At 31.3% G+C, this 20,401-nt stretch overlaps 2 protein-coding genes across 3 annotated transcripts; one reads left to right on the top strand and one right to left on the bottom strand.

Annotated features, from left to right (window-relative positions):
- The first annotated feature begins 286 nt into the window (after nt 1-286).
- On the top strand, nt 287-8,029 carry LOC133778561 (protein SPA1-RELATED 2). Of its 2 annotated transcripts, XM_062218527.1 has the most exons (8): nt 289-515; nt 1,065-2,684; nt 3,692-3,849; nt 4,726-5,551; nt 5,838-5,984; nt 6,394-6,699; nt 6,874-6,933; nt 7,092-8,029. In XM_062218527.1, exons 2-8 carry the CDS (start codon nt 1,149-1,151, stop codon nt 7,281-7,283), a joined length of 3,225 nt encoding a protein of 1,074 aa, XP_062074511.1. In that variant the 5' UTR covers nt 289-515; nt 1,065-1,148; the 3' UTR covers nt 7,284-8,029. The 2 variants fall into 2 exon arrangements, with proteins under 2 accessions (XP_062074512.1, XP_062074511.1); XM_062218528.1 differs by lacking the exon at nt 5,838-5,984 and having other exon boundaries at nt 287-515.
- Nucleotides 8,030-8,309: 280 nt separating this feature from the next.
- LOC133778560 (uncharacterized) lies at nt 8,310-11,498 on the bottom strand. The gene is made up of 3 exons (XM_062218526.1): nt 11,071-11,498; nt 8,733-10,755; nt 8,310-8,643 (listed from the first exon to the last, which is right to left on the bottom strand). Exons 2-3 carry the CDS (start codon nt 10,681-10,683, stop codon nt 8,483-8,485), a joined length of 2,112 nt encoding a protein of 703 aa, XP_062074510.1. The 5' UTR covers nt 10,684-10,755; nt 11,071-11,498; the 3' UTR covers nt 8,310-8,482.
- Nucleotides 11,499-20,401: the final 8,903 nt, after the last annotated feature.

Raw genomic sequence — 20,401 nt, 5'->3', positions numbered from 1 at the left:
TCGTTTCGAAAGCAAAAATAAATTTAGATAAAAATTTATATATATATATATAAATTAGTGGTAGTGAGCGCCAGTTCACACCATACACCGTTTTTTATAAATATCTTTTGTTTTTATTTATTATTTTTAATTAAAAAAAGTCGGTACTCTTTTTTATTTATTTATTTATTTTATTTTTTATCTGCTGTCTTAAAAAATGAATTATCTAAATTCTCAAAAAAATTATATAAAAAAAGAAAAAAGAAAAAAGAAAAAAGAAAAAGAGGTGAAATGAAAGGATTGTGAGGTTGCTGAAAAGATATTTGTCATTGCAATACATTTTCTTTTTTCTGGTAAATACCATACGCTTCTCCATCCATCGCTTTATTATTATTGTGTGCTTTTGGATTGTTCTTCTTTCACCACTGCTCTCAGTTTTGCTCTGCCTTTTAGGGTTTCCTTCTTACCTCGTTGAGGTTGCATTTCGCGGCTTTTCATGTTCCGGTGCTTCGTTTGCTTTGTTGGAATTCGTATAGGTATGCCTTTGATTTCATTGTTTTTTCTACAGTTTGAGCTTCCAATTCTTTACCTGTTTGGTTGCCGAGAAAATTGATGAGAATTATTAGGTGATTGTGTGTGTGAGAATTGTAGAATTAACAACTCATTTGAGCTGAATGAGATTTTGTTTCATGTTTTGAGTCAGTTTATATATGTGAAATGGAATTGTATGCATACTGTTACGTTTTTCTTTCTTTCTTTCTCCCCCTTTCGTTTTGTTTTCTTGGCAGCCAAACGGAAAATAGTTGTGGTCTATCTCTCGTGTAAGTACTAGAGACTTTATAGAGCTGTTTGCCTCCGTCCATTGATCGATCATGAATATAACGTACGTGGTGTGGTTGCTAGCTTTGTTCTAAAACTTGTTGTTTGTAAAATTGAAAGTAGCATATTACTGAGGTCTGGCTAGATATTCATATTTTCTAGTTAAGATGAAGGGTAGCTAGAATAATTTCATGTTTTGATCTTTTGGGCATTGCCTTTTAACTTGCTAGTATTGTAATATTGACAGTGGTATTTCTTCTATGCAGAAGTATTTAGTGTAACAACATTAGTTGGTTTCGGAGTTTTGACTGATAGTGCAACTCTTGTTCATGGATATATGTGAATAAAGTATGTTTAGAAGCATGGATGATGGTGTGGGGGAGGAGGTTACCCCACTGGATGCAGTTGAACGTGGACGCCTTCAAGGCAAAGAGAACGAGTTTTTTCTGAAACCCACAGGAGAAATGTTGAATTCGCAGGAGATGCTACTGCCAGGTGAGGGTGACTATGCAAGGAGCTCGCATCAGGAATTTGAAGAAATGTTAGATGGTAAACATGTACAGAGTTTAAACCATGTAAATACACTAGAAAACCCGTACAATAGTTGTCCTCGCACAATGGATGATACTGGTGTCTCAGTGGAAGAATTAACCGTGAGAAATTTCAATGGGTCTAATTTAGCTATTGTTGGGACATCAGCTAATTTAGGAAGAGTGCAGACTAGACAGACCCAGTGGCAACATCTATATCAATTAGGAAGTGGTTCAGGCAGTGGAAGCTCACATGCAAATACTGCATACAGGGATAACGGTCAGAGAATGCCAAGTAGTTTGGAGGATGTGGGTTACTCATCTTTCCCTGAGTTTTTGGCACAAAAGGCATGTGATGATAACCAAAATGAAGTTGTGGAGGAATTTGCAAATTCTGAAAATAGGATGATTTCAAGTAATGCTCCAGGTTCTATCCGAACAAAGATTCTATCTAAATCAGGATTTTCGGAATTTTTTGTGAAAAATACATTGAAAGGCAAGGGGATAATTTGTAAAGGCCCGCCTAATGTCACCTCTCATCCTGAGGCTAGGGTAAAGAATAAATCCAGGCTTGGTGGTGGAAGTATGGCAGCTCCCGACACATCACAGGGTCTGGATTCTAAAATTGTTAATCCGCCTTCCCATGAGTTGAAAACTAGATCTAGGGCTGGTGGTTCTGATTGTAGAGGAGTCAATTTGAGAGAATGGCTCAAGGTTGGGCGCTTAAAAGTTAATAAAGGGGAGCGCCTGTATATTTTTCGACAAATCGTGGAACTGGTGGATCATTCTCATTCTGAGGGAGTTGCCTTGCAGAGCTTAAGTCCATCTTATTTCAAGCTGTTGTCTTCAAATAAGGTCAAGTATCTTGGATCACCCGACAAGAAAGAGATATCACAGAGTGTGAAGGATCAAGATTTTTCTCACTCAGAGCATGGTTTGCGTAGGAAGAGACCAGTGGAGCAGAATAATTTTGCCTCAAGGCCAGTGGAGCAGAATAATTTTGCCTCAATTGGTTTAAGTGCAAAGAAGCAAAAGTTCATCCAGAATGCAAGAGGTCTTAAACAGTGGTTCCAGTTTTCTTCAAATTCAGGCTTTAAACAGGAAATTGCAAATGCTAGTCACATTAACATTACAGATCAAAAAATTACCTTTAATGAATTTGATGAAGGTGACTTAGTTACAAAACATGGAATGGAAAGCAAGTCTAGTAGTCCCCCAATCTCTCATGCAAGAGAACAGATGACATATGGAAGTGAGCAGTTGGAAGAGAAGTGGTATAGAAGTCCCGAGGAACTCACTGAGGGGAGCTGCAAAATGTTATCAAATATCTACTCGTTGGGTGTTTTTTTGTTTGAGGTATGGAGATTGTCGAACAACATTTTTTCTCTTACTTGCTTTCATCTACCATCTATATCCTGCTGAAAATGTATATATATTCTTTCATGTTATGTGAAGTATACGGGTACAGCTTAATCGCATTATTGTTGCAGTGTTATATAAGTCCCAGCTTTTTTTTTTTAAAATTATTTGAGATTGAACTTTTTCCTCAATTTTATGGTTACAGGCATCTTTTTTACATTTTGTGTGTGTTAAAAACATCACTTAACATTTTTTTTCCCTGAATTTAATAAGAGTTGAATCTTAAGTAGAGTTTCATAATTTAGGAAGCAGCCTTATCAAAAAGTACATTTGTCCACTTTTTATCTTTATCCTTGACATCGTTTTTGTCTACTTTGAATGTTTCCAATTTATTACCCAACATTCCATTCCATGTCAGAGAAGTAACTAAGAAAACTGATTTATTCTACTGCACTTATTTTCCATTGGCTTTTCCTCTGTGGAGATGTTTTAATTATTAAAGTTTTCTGGACCAATAGTTGATAATTTGTTAAGCAACGATAAAGTGAGCTCTGACCCAAGGTCATGACGGTTAGTCTTCCATTCTTTACTTCAATTCTTTCTGCTTTAATTAGTTGCCATGGTTCACTTAGTTCTTTGGTGCTTGGTGCTTTCTTATTATCTTCTCCGAGTCTGTTTAATTTCTGAGAGGTATTTCTTTCGTATTCGGTCTGAAAATACCAAACGTTGTTAATTTTGAATGGAATAAGAAATTTTAATTCTATTAATTATGGTTTCCTGCTGTTGATATTAGCTGTATTGCTCCTAACAGATAAAACTGTACTAACGGTTTTTAGAAAATTTCTGCAAGCAGCTTATTTTGTGAGTGTTTGTTTTTATTTTGGGCTTTGTTTGCAAAGATCATGTTAATTGATATGTTATTTGTTAGCTATTTCTTACATGTGTTTGTGAATGTGGGGATTGACTGAAAAATCTGATGGATTAATTTGGGTTGTTTCTTTCAGTTACTTGGTCATTTTGATTCGGATAGCACACTTGCCACAGCTATGTCGGATTTGCGCCATAGGATCCTTCCTCCAAATTTTCTTTCGGAAAATCCCAAGGAAGCTGGATTCTGTCTATGGCTACTTCATCCCGAACCATCATCACGCCCAACAACAAGGTAGCTCTAAATTCTTGTCCATGATTAATTCAAAGATGGAAATGCTAGTTGTTTCAGATGTGATTAAAAAAAAAAGAATAAGATTTTCTAAGACGTTTTGCCTTGGTGAATATAGTTGATATATTAGAAAATAATTTTGATTGATAATATTTCCAATTTTCTTGTATATTATATTTATATTGACCTCCTGAAATGGCTTTGTTGACAATTAGGCTATTTATATGTGCAGGATATTAGAACCCTTATAAATTGGTTCCTTGTATCTTTGTATTGTGATCTGATAAATTGTCACAATTTGCATCGCATGTATAGATGACCCTTTGTAGGATATGACTATATGAGAATTGACTTTAAAATAATCACCATTGCCATACCATGGTGAATGTCAATATGCATTTTCTGGTTGCTACTAAAGGTACAGCATACTCGCAGGTCCATTAAGGAGATATTTCAGGCATGCAGCAGTTAGTCCCCCGTTTTGGAAACCAGACTTCAAAATTGCCCTACTATGGTCATTGTATTTGTTGATATGCATTTTTCTGGTTGCAACTAAAAAGTACACCATACTCTCAGGTCCCTTTAGGAGATTTTTCTGACAACATTTTTGGAAAAATAGCCTAGGCAATATGGTTTTTCCATTAGTTTCTTGAAGGATAGTACAAACCTCTTAACCTTTGTGATTGGATTCTTTATCTATTCATATGCAATTACGTTGTCGATTCCTGTGCCTCTGTTAGAAATTTTTGTTTCTTCATGTATTGGAAGTCTTGGACATGTGGTGGATTTAAATAGAAACTGCTTTTTTAGTCTGTACATCAACTGCCTTTATACCATGATACAATATTCTCAGTTGTTGGTTGTTGCTTTTGACTACAGGGAAATCCTGCAATCTGAAGTAGTTAATGGATTGCAGGAAGCATGTCCAGAGGAGTTGTCTTTAGCCATTGACCAGGATGATGGTGAGACAGAATTACTATTGCATTTCCTCGAGTCATTAAAAGAACAGAAGCAGAAGGATGCCTCTAAGTTAGTGGAAGACATACAGTGTTTTGAAGGAGATATTGAAGAAATCAAGAGAAGACACCCTTCCAAACACTTGGCTCATGTTGATTCCTCTGTGCATGGAAAGCAAAATGTATCTGTTCAGAGAGAGCCTTCTAGTTCAGATAAGCTTTCTCAATTGTCCCCTGTTTCTAACACAAGTGAATCAAGATTGATGAAAAATATGAGTCAGCTTGAAAGTGCATACTTCTCTATGAGGTCCAATATTCAGCTTCCTGAGACTGATGCAGTAGTGCGCCAAGATAACGAGTTATTGAAAAATCGGGATAGTTGGTATTTGGCTCAAAAAGATGAAGAGAAACAGAATCCAAGTGACTGCCTGGGAGCCTTTTTTGATGGCTTGTGCAAGTATGCCCGTTACAGTAAATTTGAAGTGCGCGGAGTCTTAAGAAATGGGGAATTTAGTAATTCTTCAAATGTAATATGCTCCTTGAGTTTCGACAGGGATGAAGACTACTTTGCAGCTGCTGGAGTTTCAAAGAAAATAAAGATATTTGAGTTTAATTCTCTCCTCAATGATTCTGTTGATATTCACTATCCAGTGATTGAGATGTCAAACAAATCAAAGATCAGTTGTGTTTCCTGGAACAACTACATCAAAAACTATTTGGCCTCTGCTGATTATGATGGTGCAGTCAAGGTTTGTATATCTTGTGCTATAATTGTGACTTAATGTTATCGCACAGGTTTTTCATTGTGATTTACCAAAAAAAAAAAGTAATATTGGAAGGGTGTTCAAGTAAAGAGCAGATGTTTGTAAGTTTTTCCTTTAGATATTATAAAATGTGGGGATTTCTGTCTATACTTGACACACATCACGCTCAGCTTGTTTTCACCTTAAAATTCTGTGGTATATACTACAACATATATGTTTGTGTTTTGTAATGCCCATACTTTCTCATGAAATGGTTGACTTGAATTTTCAGTTATGGGATGCTAGCACTGGTCAGGTTTTCTCTCAATACAATGAGCATGAGAAGAGAGCATGGTCCGTTGACTTTTCAAAAGTATACCCCACTAAATTAGCCAGTGGAAGTGATGATTGCTCTGTGAAACTGTGGAGCATCAACGAGGCATGCTCTCTCTCTCTCTCTATGTATATATATATATGATTTCTCTCTCTATATGTATATGTAATGAGGATTCTAGCTTTATTGAAGTAGAAAGGTGTCGACATAACAAGGATGAAGTTTATTACCTTTGGATCTTTTTCTTTCTACTTAAAGAAATAGTTTGTGTTTGTATGATACAGATATTATCTATAGGAAATGAAAAAGCTCCCTACTGGAGTCCTTTCACATGATTATACAAGATGAGCTTTTTCATTCTAAAAAAATGTGAAAGGATCCTGTTGTGGCCAAATATGCCTATTATACTTTGTCACTTTTCTTTCCTTCTAATTATCCATGGTACTTGAAAGAAATTTTTTACTTTTTGCTTCAATAAAAACCTTATATATAACTATATATATTTTTTGTGCAGAAAAACTGTTTAGGAACTATTAGGAGCCTTGCAAATGTCTGCTGTGTCCAGTTCTCTGCCCATTCGACCCACTTACTGGCTTTTGGGTCTGCGGATTACAGAACCTACTGTTATGATCTGAGATATGCTAAAACACCCTGGTGTGTATTGGCCGGCCATGGCAAAGCTGTAAGCTATGTGAAATTCTTGGATTCAGAGACCCTTGTTTCTGCCTCCACCGACAACACTTTAAAACTATGGGATCTCAAGAGGAGTCTTTCTGCAAATGCTTGCAGCTTAACCTTTACCGGCCATACTAATGAAAAGGTATTTTTATATATATTTATTTTTACTTTTACTTTCTTTATCTCTTAAAATTTAAAAATTTCCTATATGCTAGAATCTGAGTCATTTTTCATCTATTTATGATTTTGATTTAATGTTTGCTTTGACATCCTAAACATATCTCTCCCTAAGCATGTGAAATGTTTGCTTTCTCAGAACTTCGTCGGTTTATCAGTTAATGACGGTTACATAACATGTGGTTCAGAAAGTAACGAGGTACGTGATTTACCTTTCTGTCACTTAAATAATTAGATGGGGAACATATAACTAAAATGCATTTGAGGTTCTGCCCAATGTTATTAAAATTTATCCTTATCTGAAAATATGGTCAATTGTTAAATGCTTCCATCTGTATTTCTCTTTTTCTTTCCCAGGTTTATGCTTACTATAGATCTCTGCCTATGCCGATTACTTCTCACCAGTTTGGTTCCATTGATTCTATTTCTGGAAAGGAGACAAACGATGACAATGGTCAATTTGTTTCTAGTGTCTGCTGGAGAGGGAAATCAGATATGGTTGTCGCTGCCAATTCAAGCGGATGTATAAAAGTGTTGCAAATGGTTTAAGGGAAATTATAAAATCAAGTTTGGCTCCTTCTGAAGTTGTGAGCAACCTGTTTTCGTGGTTTGGGGCTCGTTCTTGAGCTGAAACTACAAGTTCTGTTGTTGCAAACTCGGGAGATTGAGTTGACATGAATGAACAAAACACTAAGATACCTTAGGAATGTCTATTCATCCATGTGAGACAGAAAAAGGGTAGATTCATCTAACTATGGTACATCATTTCAGCATTAAATTCCATGGCTGAAGGAAACGCCGGTCAGTGGCTAAACTTGACACGAATCTTGTTCGTCAGAAGAAGATTGTTATACCTGAACGAGCAATGACAAAAGGGATCTAAAAGTTTGCTTTGGGATACAGCAGTGCGTTTAAATTTTGAAGCTAAAGTAACAAAGATCAAAGTGAGATCAAGTGCACGATGGTTACAAACAAAAATAGGGTTCTGAGAACAGCAGTGTTTACGAGGAATTGGGTGCTTGATATTAGAGATATTATGACACTAGTTTGGGACCCCATCGTTTGCCAATGTTCTTATATCATTATACAGATTATTGTGAGCTGTTCATATTAGTAATTTGCAGAGAAATGGCATTTTTAACCCAGTTTATGCTCAAGAGTTGGAGACAAATCAGAAGCATTTTAACAATTTCTTTCACTTGTATCTATATGTTATCTCAGTGCTCAGCTAGTGTAAATTTTCTGAGTTGATTAATAAAATATTTCTTATGAAGCAAACATCATTCTTGCAAAAATTTTGTTGTATTACACTTGTTAGTCTATAAGAATTTAGGATTTGGCTGCATGCTAGAAAGAAATTTAAATTGTCCTTGAGTGGAATTTGATGAATAAAAAGCTCTTCTTTTTTGGGTCAACAAAAGGAGCTGTTTTTTTTTTTTTTTCTTAAAAATAAAGACAGACTTTCTTATAGAACAGTAATGGAGATGAAAAGAATAAGACAGGTTGTAGCAAACTATGATAAATTACACGAGTCTGAAGTTGATAAGGGAGGAACAACTTTATCCACACTACCATAAAAAACTAAAATTCTGAAATTTTTGTTCAAGGATTACAAAACAACAATACCTGTATGCGTAGAAAGTTAGAAGCATAGTGGAAATCATCTCATACTTTAGCCTTAAAAAAAAATTACAGTAAAAAAAAGGCTAGAAAACTATATTTATGAATGACCAAGTATGTAAACAAAGCTAATGCACAATCTCTGAATCTGAGACATGACCAGACTTTCTAACTCGGCCTTGTCTCAAAGGCCTCATCAACAGCTTTAACTGACTATCTTCATTCATCTTCAAACTGTGACCTGAACGAGCCAATGGTGTTTTTTTAGGCGTTTGAGATTTTAGTGTTCCTGAGAAACCATATCAAAACACTGTTGAGTCAAAAACAAAAGTTTAAATGAGATGAAGAAATGAGTTGGGGTTTCGCTTGTAAACTGACCTGAACTTCTTCTGCTCTTCACTTCAGGAGATTGTTTCACAGATGAAGCTCTCTTCAATGGAGCCTCCGAGCAAATTGATCTTGTATCACTTGCTGGTAGCATTGAAACGGGATCTTCCATTACAGGTGGAAGATAGTCAATAGTACAGGCTGAAGCTGAATCTCTGAAGATTGAGCCTGTGTCGTATGTTGATTCGGGTGCGCTGTCTTTGCTTGGTATGCAAGTCTTCTCCTTCTCCAAAAGTCTATAAGAAAACATTTGAAATGGGATTTGGGATACAGAGGCCATGTTAGAAGAACAACACCCTTCTGCAGCAGACATTTTCCTCAGAAAACTAGCTTCTAAATCACAGCAATCTACTAAAGGCGATTGTAGCTCTGGCAAAGTTTGATCCGGGTTCATAATGAGATACTTTTTTATGTAACGTAGAATCCTGCAAATAGATGAGAAGCTTGGACGCTGGGATGGTTCTGTTTGCCAGCATTTTTTGGTTAAGTTAACAAGATATTTTGGTGAAGGGTGTGGGAAAAGAGGCCTCTCTCCTGCTCTTATGTTTCTACTCATCTTATCTCCTTGAAGATGCCCATCTTCAAAAGGAACTTTACCAGTCAATAGCTGAAAACAAATCATCCCAAAGCTATAGACATCTGCTTTTTCAGTGTACTTAGCAGTAGAAGCATCCCCTCCTGCCTGTTCTTGCTTAGCTAAAACTTCCGGGGCCTGCCAAATGAAGGTGTCGACTGGATCTCGAGGCGGTGAGTTTCGAGTACTGGAATTGTTGGCTACAGATGATAAACCAAAACCAGATATCTTTGTTTGTACATAACCTTCAGTGGAATTCCTCACCTTGAGGAAGATGTTAAAAGGGTTCAAATCTCCATGATAGATCTTCTGTGAATGAAGATATTCCATTCCTCTAGCAATCTGAAGCATGAGATCAACCACAACTGGGAGTGAAAACAAAGCTCTCCTTCTTGGACAGGAATTCTCTTTTATGTATGATGATAAATCCTTGCTCATCAACTCCATAACAAGATAACATTCCTTTTTATCCTCATCACAAAATCCACAAAGGTATTGGAGTATATTGGGGTGGGAAAGTGAAAGAAGGTTAGAAATTTCAGGAACTAATGGTTGAATCTCAGCAAAGAAGTGCCTTACAGCAAAAGCTTCCCCCAACCACTGGATTTCTTTAAACTGGTTCCCTCCTCCTAATCGCCTCCGAACTTGGTAATCTTTTCCACCCAATAAAACTAAACTTGGGAAGAGTTTCCCTCTACAACTCTCTGACCCATTCAATTTATTGAGTAGCAACTCAGAAAGCTTAAGCTCATTCTTTGTCAATGAAATAGAAAGTGAACTTCTCTTCTCCTTAAGTGCTTCAATTAGTCTCCACCTATCTTCCTTCCAAGCACTCTCCAACCTTTTACAAATCTCCTTAGGGACCAAATACTGCTTCCCAAATCGCCATTGGAAAAGCTTAGGATCGCTCCATTCCTTATCATACTTCTTGGTGAGGGCAATCCTTCTCTTCTTCATCTCATCATGATCAAGACCAGAAATCTCCCCAGCATTTTCAATGGCCTCAATGACAGTAGGAAAATGAACAAACAGGTTGTGAACATGAAGTTCAACGCAGTCTTTGTTCTGGTGGAAGCTGATTGCTTTGCCCCACCAGTCTCTGGAATCCATGCATTGCCTCATGTAAACCTCTCCTTCTTTAAACACCCTTTGAAGCTCCCTCAATGGCTGATCAAGAGCTTTCCATTTGGTATTCTTCTCTTCAAGTTTCAGATTCTGTCTGATCTCTTCTGCTATGGTTTTAAAGGCTAAACTGAAAATATCAAGCAGCAAACGACACTGACTTTGGTTGATCTGAATGTCATCCTCTAACACCATTAAAGCTCTCATGCTCCCCAAAACCTCTCCCACATGCCGGAATTGCTCCATTCCGGCCAAGAAAACTACAAATTCCGATCTGGGCACCTTCAGAAAACAAATCAAAATAACTGCAAAACAAGCCTACATAGAAAGCAACAAAAGAAATAAGCATATCAAATATGTCAAAGACAAAAATGAAGAAAATGTCAAACTATAAAGCTTCATATTAAAAAAAATTACTTACATGACCAAAACCAACAGTTATTAACAATGAAAAACTTTGCATATTTATTTATTTATTCCTAACAAATTCATTCAACCCAGAAAAAGAAAAAAAAAAATCAACAAAACGATATGATCAAAGTATATAATAACCAAACGGGCACTGATCAAAAGATCTAGAAAAAACAAAACAGAACGAAAATAACCACATGATGATGAGAAAAACCAACTTACAGGTTATCTGAGGCCCTGAAGAAAACAGAATATTTTCCCAGAAAGAAGAAGCTGGTGTATCTGAATTTGTTTTTTTTTACTAAGTTTAGCAAAATAATAAAATAATAATGATTAAAAAAAACGACAAAAAAGAAAACTGAAACTCCAAAGGTGGATTTGTCAGACTATTAGGTAACGAAAAAAAAACATTTAGGAAATTGCTTTCTAAGAAGCAGTTTCTTATTTTTGGGTATTTGTTAAGAATGGAATGGAGGTGTGGCCGTTGGAACTAGTCTGGTTTTGTCATACATTTATACATATTTACATGCAAATATTTATTTATTTATATATATTGGTTCGGTGTATTTCCCGCGAGTTTCGTGTTCCCGTTAGTTAACGGTCGACCCCCGTTAGCCATTCTTCTCGTAAAAACGACATCGTTTTTGTCGTTTGAGGTAGCAAAAGTTCGTTAGTTTAACGGTGGAACATTCTCATAGTAGTACAAGGAATAAAAGAATTTTAAAAAATAATAATAATTTGGTAGACAAAATGAACTATTCTTTGACCAGATTATATACATATATATTTATACAAATTTTCCCATTTTTTTATGTTTGATAAAGTGGAATGGTTTTTGTCAAATAAAAAAAAAGTGGAATGGTTATCATGACATTAGAAAACTGTTATTTTCATAATTTTGTAGTAGGAGTAATACAAAAAAAAAATCTTAAAAAAAATATTTTATGTTTCATTTAAGGGAAGAGTTATCATGACATTAAACCACATTAAAAAAAAATAAAAGAAAGACATTTTTTAGCATAATTATTGTGTATTATTATTATTATTATTATTTTTTTTTTTTGCCAATATTGTGTATTATTATTTGATTTGTTTACATTTGTTATTTTTTAAAAAGAAAAAAATGATTTCGTGGTTTGTCAAACGTTGTAATAAAAAATTATGCTTATCTATTCATATAAATATATATAGTAATTTGTGTTACGTAATTTTTTTCTATTTAAAATGCAATATTGAATAATTTCAGATGTTACGTTAATTTGATATCGTTTGATTAAGATGTCAAAAAATAAAAATAAAAATTGTACCTCACTCAACTACTCTCGTAATATCTTAAAAAAATATATAATTAATTATGTGATCAAATCATGGTTGTGTACACGTGGCAGAATCAGGGAGGTGATTAGGGTGGGCGGCACGTTTTCAAGTGTGTGACGTCCACGATGTCAACTGCCTTCGAAGCTAACGCAAAAACAATTAGGAGTGGTCGTAGTGGTGAGTCCACGTATTTATTGACCAATTAAAGTTTGCCACGTGGAAAAAAACTCTTATGTTCGTGGTCAAAGCATCTGGGAGTTGAGAGAGGGGTCCTGTTTGTTTGGTAACAGGCACAACCCTATCCACGAGGAAAAGGCCATTCTCACCACCGATTACTAAGTTATTTGTTTGATAATGTTATTTTGTATTGTCCGTTGGTTTGGTATCAATCCAAACATCATGATTTATGCTCTAATTAAAATTAGTATAACATGAAGGTTTTATACGTTTTTTTGTAAAATAGTTTAAATAAAAATCTAAATTTGATTTTGGTCAAAATTTTCTGAACTAAAATTACAAATAATTCACAAAAATAATAATTTAAAGCAAAAACAAAATCATTTTCTCTAACAATTGTGTTATTATATTTAATTTTGTCTTCATCAAAATTTGATTTAGTAGTCTATTTAAATCATTTTATAAAATATAATGTCTAAAAAATAATTTATCAAACCACACGATTCAAACCGTTAATAAAATAAAACACATAGTGAAAAAAAATATAAACTTAATATGAATGATGTCTCCCTTAAATTTCAAATTCGTTTGTTTGTAATTTATAATTAAAAATGAAAATATTGTTTTTATGAGTCACGTGAACAAGTTATATATGAAATGAAAAAAAGAAAAAAAAATCATTTAATAATAATACGTGTAGTTTTGCTATAAATTTTATCAGTTGTTTTTGTTATCATCATAGCTTTGAATTTTTATTTTCAGTCCATAAAAAATTATAAATTTCATTTTCGTGTTATTTATAAATAAATTAAGTTAAATATTAGCTTTGGAATCTGTTAAATGTAATCAAGTGAGGAAAGTTACGAAAATTCTTATAATGTATTTTATCAATAAAAACATATTCTCCATTTAATATGGTACAAAACAAAATTATTTATCAAACATATCTTACATTATTATATATGAAAACCTTATTCATATATAATTTAAATAAGCAAACCTTATTTGTAATGTCGTTACCATGGTTTTTCTAGTTATAATATATATTTTTTGGTTTCCATTATTTGTAGTTTTTATAATTTTATAATGTTTGTCTTTTCTATTTTTTTTGTTTTTTGTTTTTGAGTTTTTAAGGTTACTTTCACTTTTTAATGTCGAGATTTGATGTTGTCCTACTTTGTTTTTAACTTAAATTTAAGGGCATTTTTTTTTATCTATATATACAAATAATTCAAATTATAACACAATATGAAACATATTCCTCACCATTTAATGCCACAAATCAAGTGAGTTTCTATATATATAAATATATATTATAATGTAAATATGTTAAACTGTATTAATACTGTGTCATATTAAATCTTAAAGTAATAATGAAAAATGTAATTTTCTCTAAATTTAAATATATCTCACTATCCTGAAAAAATGCTAATCATATCGATTTAGTTTTGCCTTTAAATGAGTAAATGACAAATATTTATAATATCAGGTGATTATTAATGTTTTTTTTAAATGATAATGTTATTAATGTTAAATTTCAAAAACCTAACTTTTCCTTTTACAAAATTTTCTAGTTTTGCAATTTTATAAGAAAAATAATTATGAAATTTTGCTGCTTTGAATAAATTAGTTTTTTTTTTCTTTTACTCATCAAATGCACATTTTAACTTCTGGTTAAATTCTGTAAGTTTCTTGTGAGGTTTTGGATTTAAAATTACACAAGGATTGAATAGGTAAACTAAAATTATTAATAAACTTATTAGTCAAGCACAAAACTGTAATAAATCAGCTTATGTCATAACTAGTAATGAAATGGTCCAAAACTTTTAATTTACTCCATCATATCCTTATGAAAAGATATATCTCAATCATAAAAAAAAGGTATATTTATTTAAAAAAATAAAAATAAATTGTCAACATAAATATTATAAAATTGTGATTTTTTTTTTTGTTAAATTTGGGACATAAAATGAAATAAACTATATTAAATTAAATATATATATATATAGTGAGTTAAATAAAAGTCTTTTAAAGAATTTTTTGTGATTTTTCATTTATTGTCATCTATCATTATATCCTCTCTTGCACGAAATAAAAATAGAGCCAATATGAAAAGCAATAATATTTTGAAATAAGTGGTTGAAAATTTATGATAATAATACACATAAACGTGGGTGGTGGTGCTATAGTGCACCCCAAATTATTTATGATGATACAATTTATTTTACGATCGTGTACATTTTAATTATTTAGAGTATTTTATAAAATTTTTAGAAATTTTAAATAATTTATTGTGTTGAAAATAAGGTTTAAATAGTTTGTTGCATGCGTGATTATTTTTTTATGCACGTGGAAAATAACTAGTTTGAATCTTATTTTTAGCATAGTAAATTATTTGTAATTTTTTAAAAATTTGTTGGTTGCTCTAAATAACTACAATATACAAAATTATTAAAAGAAATACCGTTGAAAATTATTTAGGTACCGGAAACATACATCGGGTGCATCGTGCACCCAAAAATGGAGGGTGCAGTACACCTTAGAACTTCCCAACAAAGTGATAGAAAATATAATTTAAAAAAAAAGTGATAGATATTTACATATGCTCAATATATATTTACATTCTCAAAATTTATATAAATATTTATAAATAAAAAAATAACTTAATTACATCACAAGGGTTCCTGAAAAAACAAAGTCTTGTGTCCCATTAAATTTGATTTTTTTAGTAGTGATTAAGATTAAGGATGTAGATTTTATATCCTGTGATAGAGACAATTCTTTATTTTTTATTTGTTCCTAATACGAAGTCAAATAAAGATGTAGACCACACTTCATGCCTTAATCCCAATCCTATTATATTTACATTTTTTTTTCAAATATATATATATTAATAATATGAGCTAATTAAAAAATCCTAGCCACAAGAAATATAACCCTTCTCACATCTCATGCAACACTAATATATATGACTAACATGCAAAATTTGTGTGTATTTTTTTAATGATATGTCACAAATCATTTTAACTAAGTGAAATTTATTTTAAATAATTGTGATTGATTAAAAAAACTTATCACCTGAATATGTGTAATATTTTTATATAAATTGTTCATGCACATATCATCTCTTTTTGTATTCGGATGATATTTTTCTGGCAATTCTTTATCTTGTTTGCATCTTCATTCATGATCATTAATATAATTTAATTTAATCACTTCATAATAATTAAGGCACATTATTTCAAAAAAATAAATAAATCTAGAACTTATAAGAAGGTAGCTTTTGGCAATTTCATTCCACTTGATGGGAACTATCTAGAAGCTAGCTAGGCATATCCACATATAAATTATAATTAATTATAGGGATATTTGCGGTAGAAATACCTAATATTTTACACTTGTTACAGTTAAATACTTAATTTTTTATTTTTACGTCAAAAATACCCAATGTTCAATATATGTAAAAGATAAATACCTAATATTTTTTTTGCGGCAAAAATACCTAAAGTTTTTAAAACATTACTTTTTTCAATTCCTCATCTGTTAGAGTTGTTAAGTATTGACTCACCAGATATATATCTCTCTTTAATTTAGGTATTTTTGTTATCAAAATATGTATTTTTAAAATTTGTATTACTTTAAAATGTCTTTTCAATTCATTTTTCTAAATTTAAAATATCTAAAAATAAATAAATATGAAATTGACCGATTACAGAGTGATAAATGTCTGCTTATCAATATGCTTAACAGTTCTAACACAGGAGGTACTGACAAAAGTAATGTTTTAGCAACTTTATGTATTTTTGCCGCAAAGAAAAAAAATTAGGTATTTATCTTTAACATAATATTAAACATTGAATATTTTTGCCGTTTAAATAAAAAATTAGGTATTTAACTGTAACAAGTATAAAATATTTATTATTTATGCCGCAAATACCCCTTAATTATAATAGTGCATCCAAAAATTAAACCAATAATTTTTTTAGTTTTTTTTAAAAAAATAAAAAAATTGGACAACTTTCAACTTTAAAAATTCTCATTCATTGAACTACAAGTATAAACCCAACCATATGAAGTTGCAATTTGTTTTGGTAACATTTATTGCCCCCCCTCAAAATTCAATATGCTTCACTTTCAAGAAATAAATGTGCCTCTATTACTTTCTTTTATAGCATAACTACTCCAATGGTCTCAATGTATCTCATCTCATCTTATATCTCATATCTCACATCTATAAATAGAGCACCTTTGTTCATTTGAGTGTATTGCTCATCAACAAAGAAAGAAAGAAACACAAGTAAGTATTTATTTAGAGGAATAGGATTGAACAAACAAGGTGAAACAATGAGTGGAGTTAGTAGCTATACAATCCATGGATTGGGCCAAAATGGGTGCCATCATTTGAGCAAGGAAGGGAAGATCAAGAATTATAGCCATTTTAAGATGCCTCTTCACTATCCAAGATACAAGAAGAAGGACTATGAGATCATGCCTGAGTGGAAGCTTGACTTGCTTTTGACACAATATGGTTTGCCTACCAATCTTGGTGATCTCAACAAGAAGAGGAACTTTGCCATGGGAGCTTTTCTTTGGCCTTCTCAATATGAATAGATTTACAAATATTCTCATTACTCATCTCTTTCTATATATTATATATGCTTTTGTTTCACAAAGTAAAGAATTTATGATGATGTTCTATGTTCTATGATTATATAGAATTAATGAATCTAGTGATCTTGGAGTTGTTCATCTTCTCTTTGTAAATTATTCCAAACTTTCCATTTAATATAATTAATAATAATAATAATAATACACCCCTTTTGCCTTCTTGAATTATTTCTTTTGAGTATAAAAATTCTTGGTACTTTTTTCTTCTTTTTTCTTTTGCACCCTTTGTTTGATAGATTAATTAGTAGAAACCTTTCTATATTAGTAGTTTAGTTTATATCTTTAAAAGGGTTGTTTTTGACCAATTTCATAAGAGAAATGTTATATATACTATATATTATATTTTTTGTATCAATAAATGACATGCTTATCCACTCATGATTTAAAAAAATATTAAAATATAAAAAATTGAATAATATCCATATATCATTCATAGATAAAGGATAACGTAAAAAAAAATGCAATAAATAATTTCCTTAACACTCCTCATTTCGTATATACAAAACCGTGTTCTAGGGTGTCTCGAGAGTCTAGACCTTTCTACTAAAAGAGTCAAAAATTAATTATCAAACTTGACTATAATAAAGACATCATTTTTCGTATTGAGTTATACTTTTGATCAATTTACGAATCATTAATTATAGCTTCATTTGGTAACGTTCATTTCATCATATTTACATTTGTTCTCAAAATAACTGCAAAATTTGCTTCACGTTTATAATTTGGTTTGGGGTGAACAAAACAACCAAACTAGACAGTTACTTTGGTGTGTTGTATTTAACTAGTTATTACTAGTTAAATACCATTACTATATATATACCCATTGGAATTGCCCATGGTTTTTTTTATTATTGAATTCAATTTTGAAATACATAATAAAATAAAAATAAATGAGCTTAGAATCTCTTGATTTAACTATAATTATAAAACTCTTAAAGTGTCAAAAGAGAGTATATAAAATAACTCATGAACTAGCCAAATATGTATTTTCAACAAATAATAAGTGTATTTAATTAAAAGGAATTTCTCCATTTATTATGAACTCTCTGCACTTCATGATTCATTGACTATTCTTCAACTTTTATTTGGTAAATATTATTGTTGAATGTTTTCATTTCAAGTGTGACTTTTATTTTGTTGAATCTTTTTTAACTTGAAGAAAGCTGACATAACATATTTTTGTCTTTAGATTGGTATTTCCAATCCTCTCAATCTTATAAATATAATTTACTTGATTGTATTTTAATTTAGCAGCATATATTATGATATTTTACTTTTTAAGTACATGAATTTTGTTATAACTTGGACTATATAAGATTTTTGTTGAGTACTAGACTTATGCAAAATTTATAATCACTTTTTTTTTAATAAAAATATTAAATAATAACACCAATAACACCCAAAATTTACCCACTTTCCCTTCCAAATCTAATAGGATTGCAAAATATCAATTTTGTGTTGATCCTGCATCATATATCACTCCAATAGGACTGCAAAATAGTGAACATGATCAGAACTACGACATTATTGATGTGGCACTGTTCACCACGTTAATTTTTTTTGTTTTATAATAATATTTTATAAATATAAATATAAATATACGTATACGTATACTATTTAATTTATAAGATAAAATAATATAATATGTACTTTGTAGAGAATATAATAATGAATGATATCTTTTTTTAGTGTAATTTTTCGTATTATAGTTGAATTAGAAAAAAAAATATGGTGTTAAAATTACTTTATTTTGATGTTGGTTCAACACCATTTTTGTGTTTATGGTTGGAGTTGCTCTTGTACGAACTTTCTTTGGCACTTTTAAAGTTTTCTTTTAACTTGTTTTTCTCAAAAGCTCAAGAATTTTTCAACACAAACTTCGACATTTTTGTCATATATGTTTTAGCTTCTCTTCTTTGGTATTCACAGTGATACTAAGAGCACTCCTAATAGATTAGGTAAAATCGCTAAGAAAAAAATCCAAAAAAGTCTAAAAACACTCATGCATCTAATGAGCTATTTTACCTTATGATAATTTCTTAGTCAAATGTAGCTAAACTTTTCTAGTTTTTAGTGCTACTTCAAATGCTTTTTTAAGTTTATTATTATTTTTTGGGTAGGTAACCATTTGATACTCTGTGTTTTTGCAAAGTATCATTTTGGTATCCTCTGTTTTCAATAATGCTAATATGATACTCTGTATTTTAAAATCGTACATATTTGGTACCCTAAACTCAAATTTAATTAATAAAATTTTATCAATTTAATCAAACTGCTGTCAATTATGTAAGTTCCAAATTTAAATTTAGTTACTTAATTACATATAACTAATGACAGTTTGATCATATTGACAAAATTTTATCTATCAAATCTGAGTCTAGGGTATCAAATATGTATAATTTTAAAATACAGAGTACCATATGAGCATTATTGAAAATAGAGGGTACCAAAATGATATTTTGCAAAAACATAGGGTACCAAATGAGTAAATTATCTTATTTTTTCTTACTTTATCTCTCTATTTTTTTTTATTCTTTCTACTTTTTTTCTTATTTTAATTAATAAAAAATATTAAATATATAATATTTAAATGATGTGAAAGAAATTATATAGAGAATCATAAAGTGGGGAATGATGGGCCTATTTTTCTAATCTTTCTCAAGAGTCCTTTTCTCAATGAAATTTTGAGAAATGACTTGGAATAACTATTCAAAATTTGATGAAATGGCCCACATTATTCACCCCTTATTTGTACGTGAATCTATTCAATGTATGGAGTTACTCCAAACTTATAAAAAAGAAGTCAGCAACTAAACTAGTTTATACTTATCTAAAACATCATATATATATATATTTATATACTATAATTAGACATTGAAAAGGTGTGTTAATTTCAAGTTGATTGGATAAATTTGATGTCTCCATTCCATTACTTAAATGGATAAATTTGTTGAGATTCATTTATGATAGTATCCCAAGAGGTACAAATCAATTTTATATGTGATTTGTTAGGTGTCAACTTAGATAGGGTGAAAGTTACATCTATATATATGACCTCTCTTCCAAGGCATGAACAGTTCCTAGAAGGACAAAAAAAAAACTTAAAATATTGTCCTTTTCTAAATAAGTTCTCTCTATTTTTCTCTCATCAAATTTGAAGAGACTGAAAAAAAAAAAAACATAGCTCATTCTTCCTTTTTTTACTCTTTTACCAAACATTTCACTCTTTGGATTTCTACTAAAAAAATTTCTCCATTTATTTTTTTTCCACTACCAACCTTGGATCTTTGGCATTTTGACCCTTTTCATACACTAATTTGACAAACAAAAAGAGACTTACAAATATAAGCTGAAATAGAAAATCAAAACCACATATAATTGACACTGAGTA

Source organism: Humulus lupulus, chromosome 5 (assembly GCF_963169125.1).
Source record: "Humulus lupulus chromosome 5, drHumLupu1.1, whole genome shotgun sequence".
Lineage (NCBI taxonomy): Eukaryota > Viridiplantae > Streptophyta > Magnoliopsida > Rosales > Cannabaceae > Humulus > Humulus lupulus.
This window is presented reverse-complemented; position numbering and strand designations above follow the sequence as displayed.

What these genes read in the sequence shown, in the direction of transcription:
- LOC133778561 (XM_062218527.1), top strand. Translation starts at nt 1,149, where the DNA reads ATGTTTAGAAGCATGGATGATGGTGTGGGGGAGGAGGTTACCCCACTG. An exon ending in TGGGTGTTTTTTTGTTTGAG is followed by an intron (nt 2,685 to 3,691) that starts GTATGGAGATTG and finishes TGTTTCTTTCAG; the next exon opens with TTACTTGGTCATTTTGATTC. An exon ending in GTGGTTCAGAAAGTAACGAG is followed by an intron (nt 6,934 to 7,091) that starts GTACGTGATTTA and finishes TTTCTTTCCCAG; the next exon opens with GTTTATGCTTACTATAGATC.
- LOC133778560 (XM_062218526.1), bottom strand. Translation starts at nt 10,683, where the DNA reads ATGGAGCAATTCCGGCATGTGGGAGAGGTTTTGGGGAGCATGAGAGCT. An exon ending in GAAGAGCAGAAGAAGTTCAG is followed by an intron (nt 8,644 to 8,732) that starts GTCAGTTTACAA and finishes ATGGTTTCTCAG; the next exon opens with GAACACTAAAATCTCAAACG.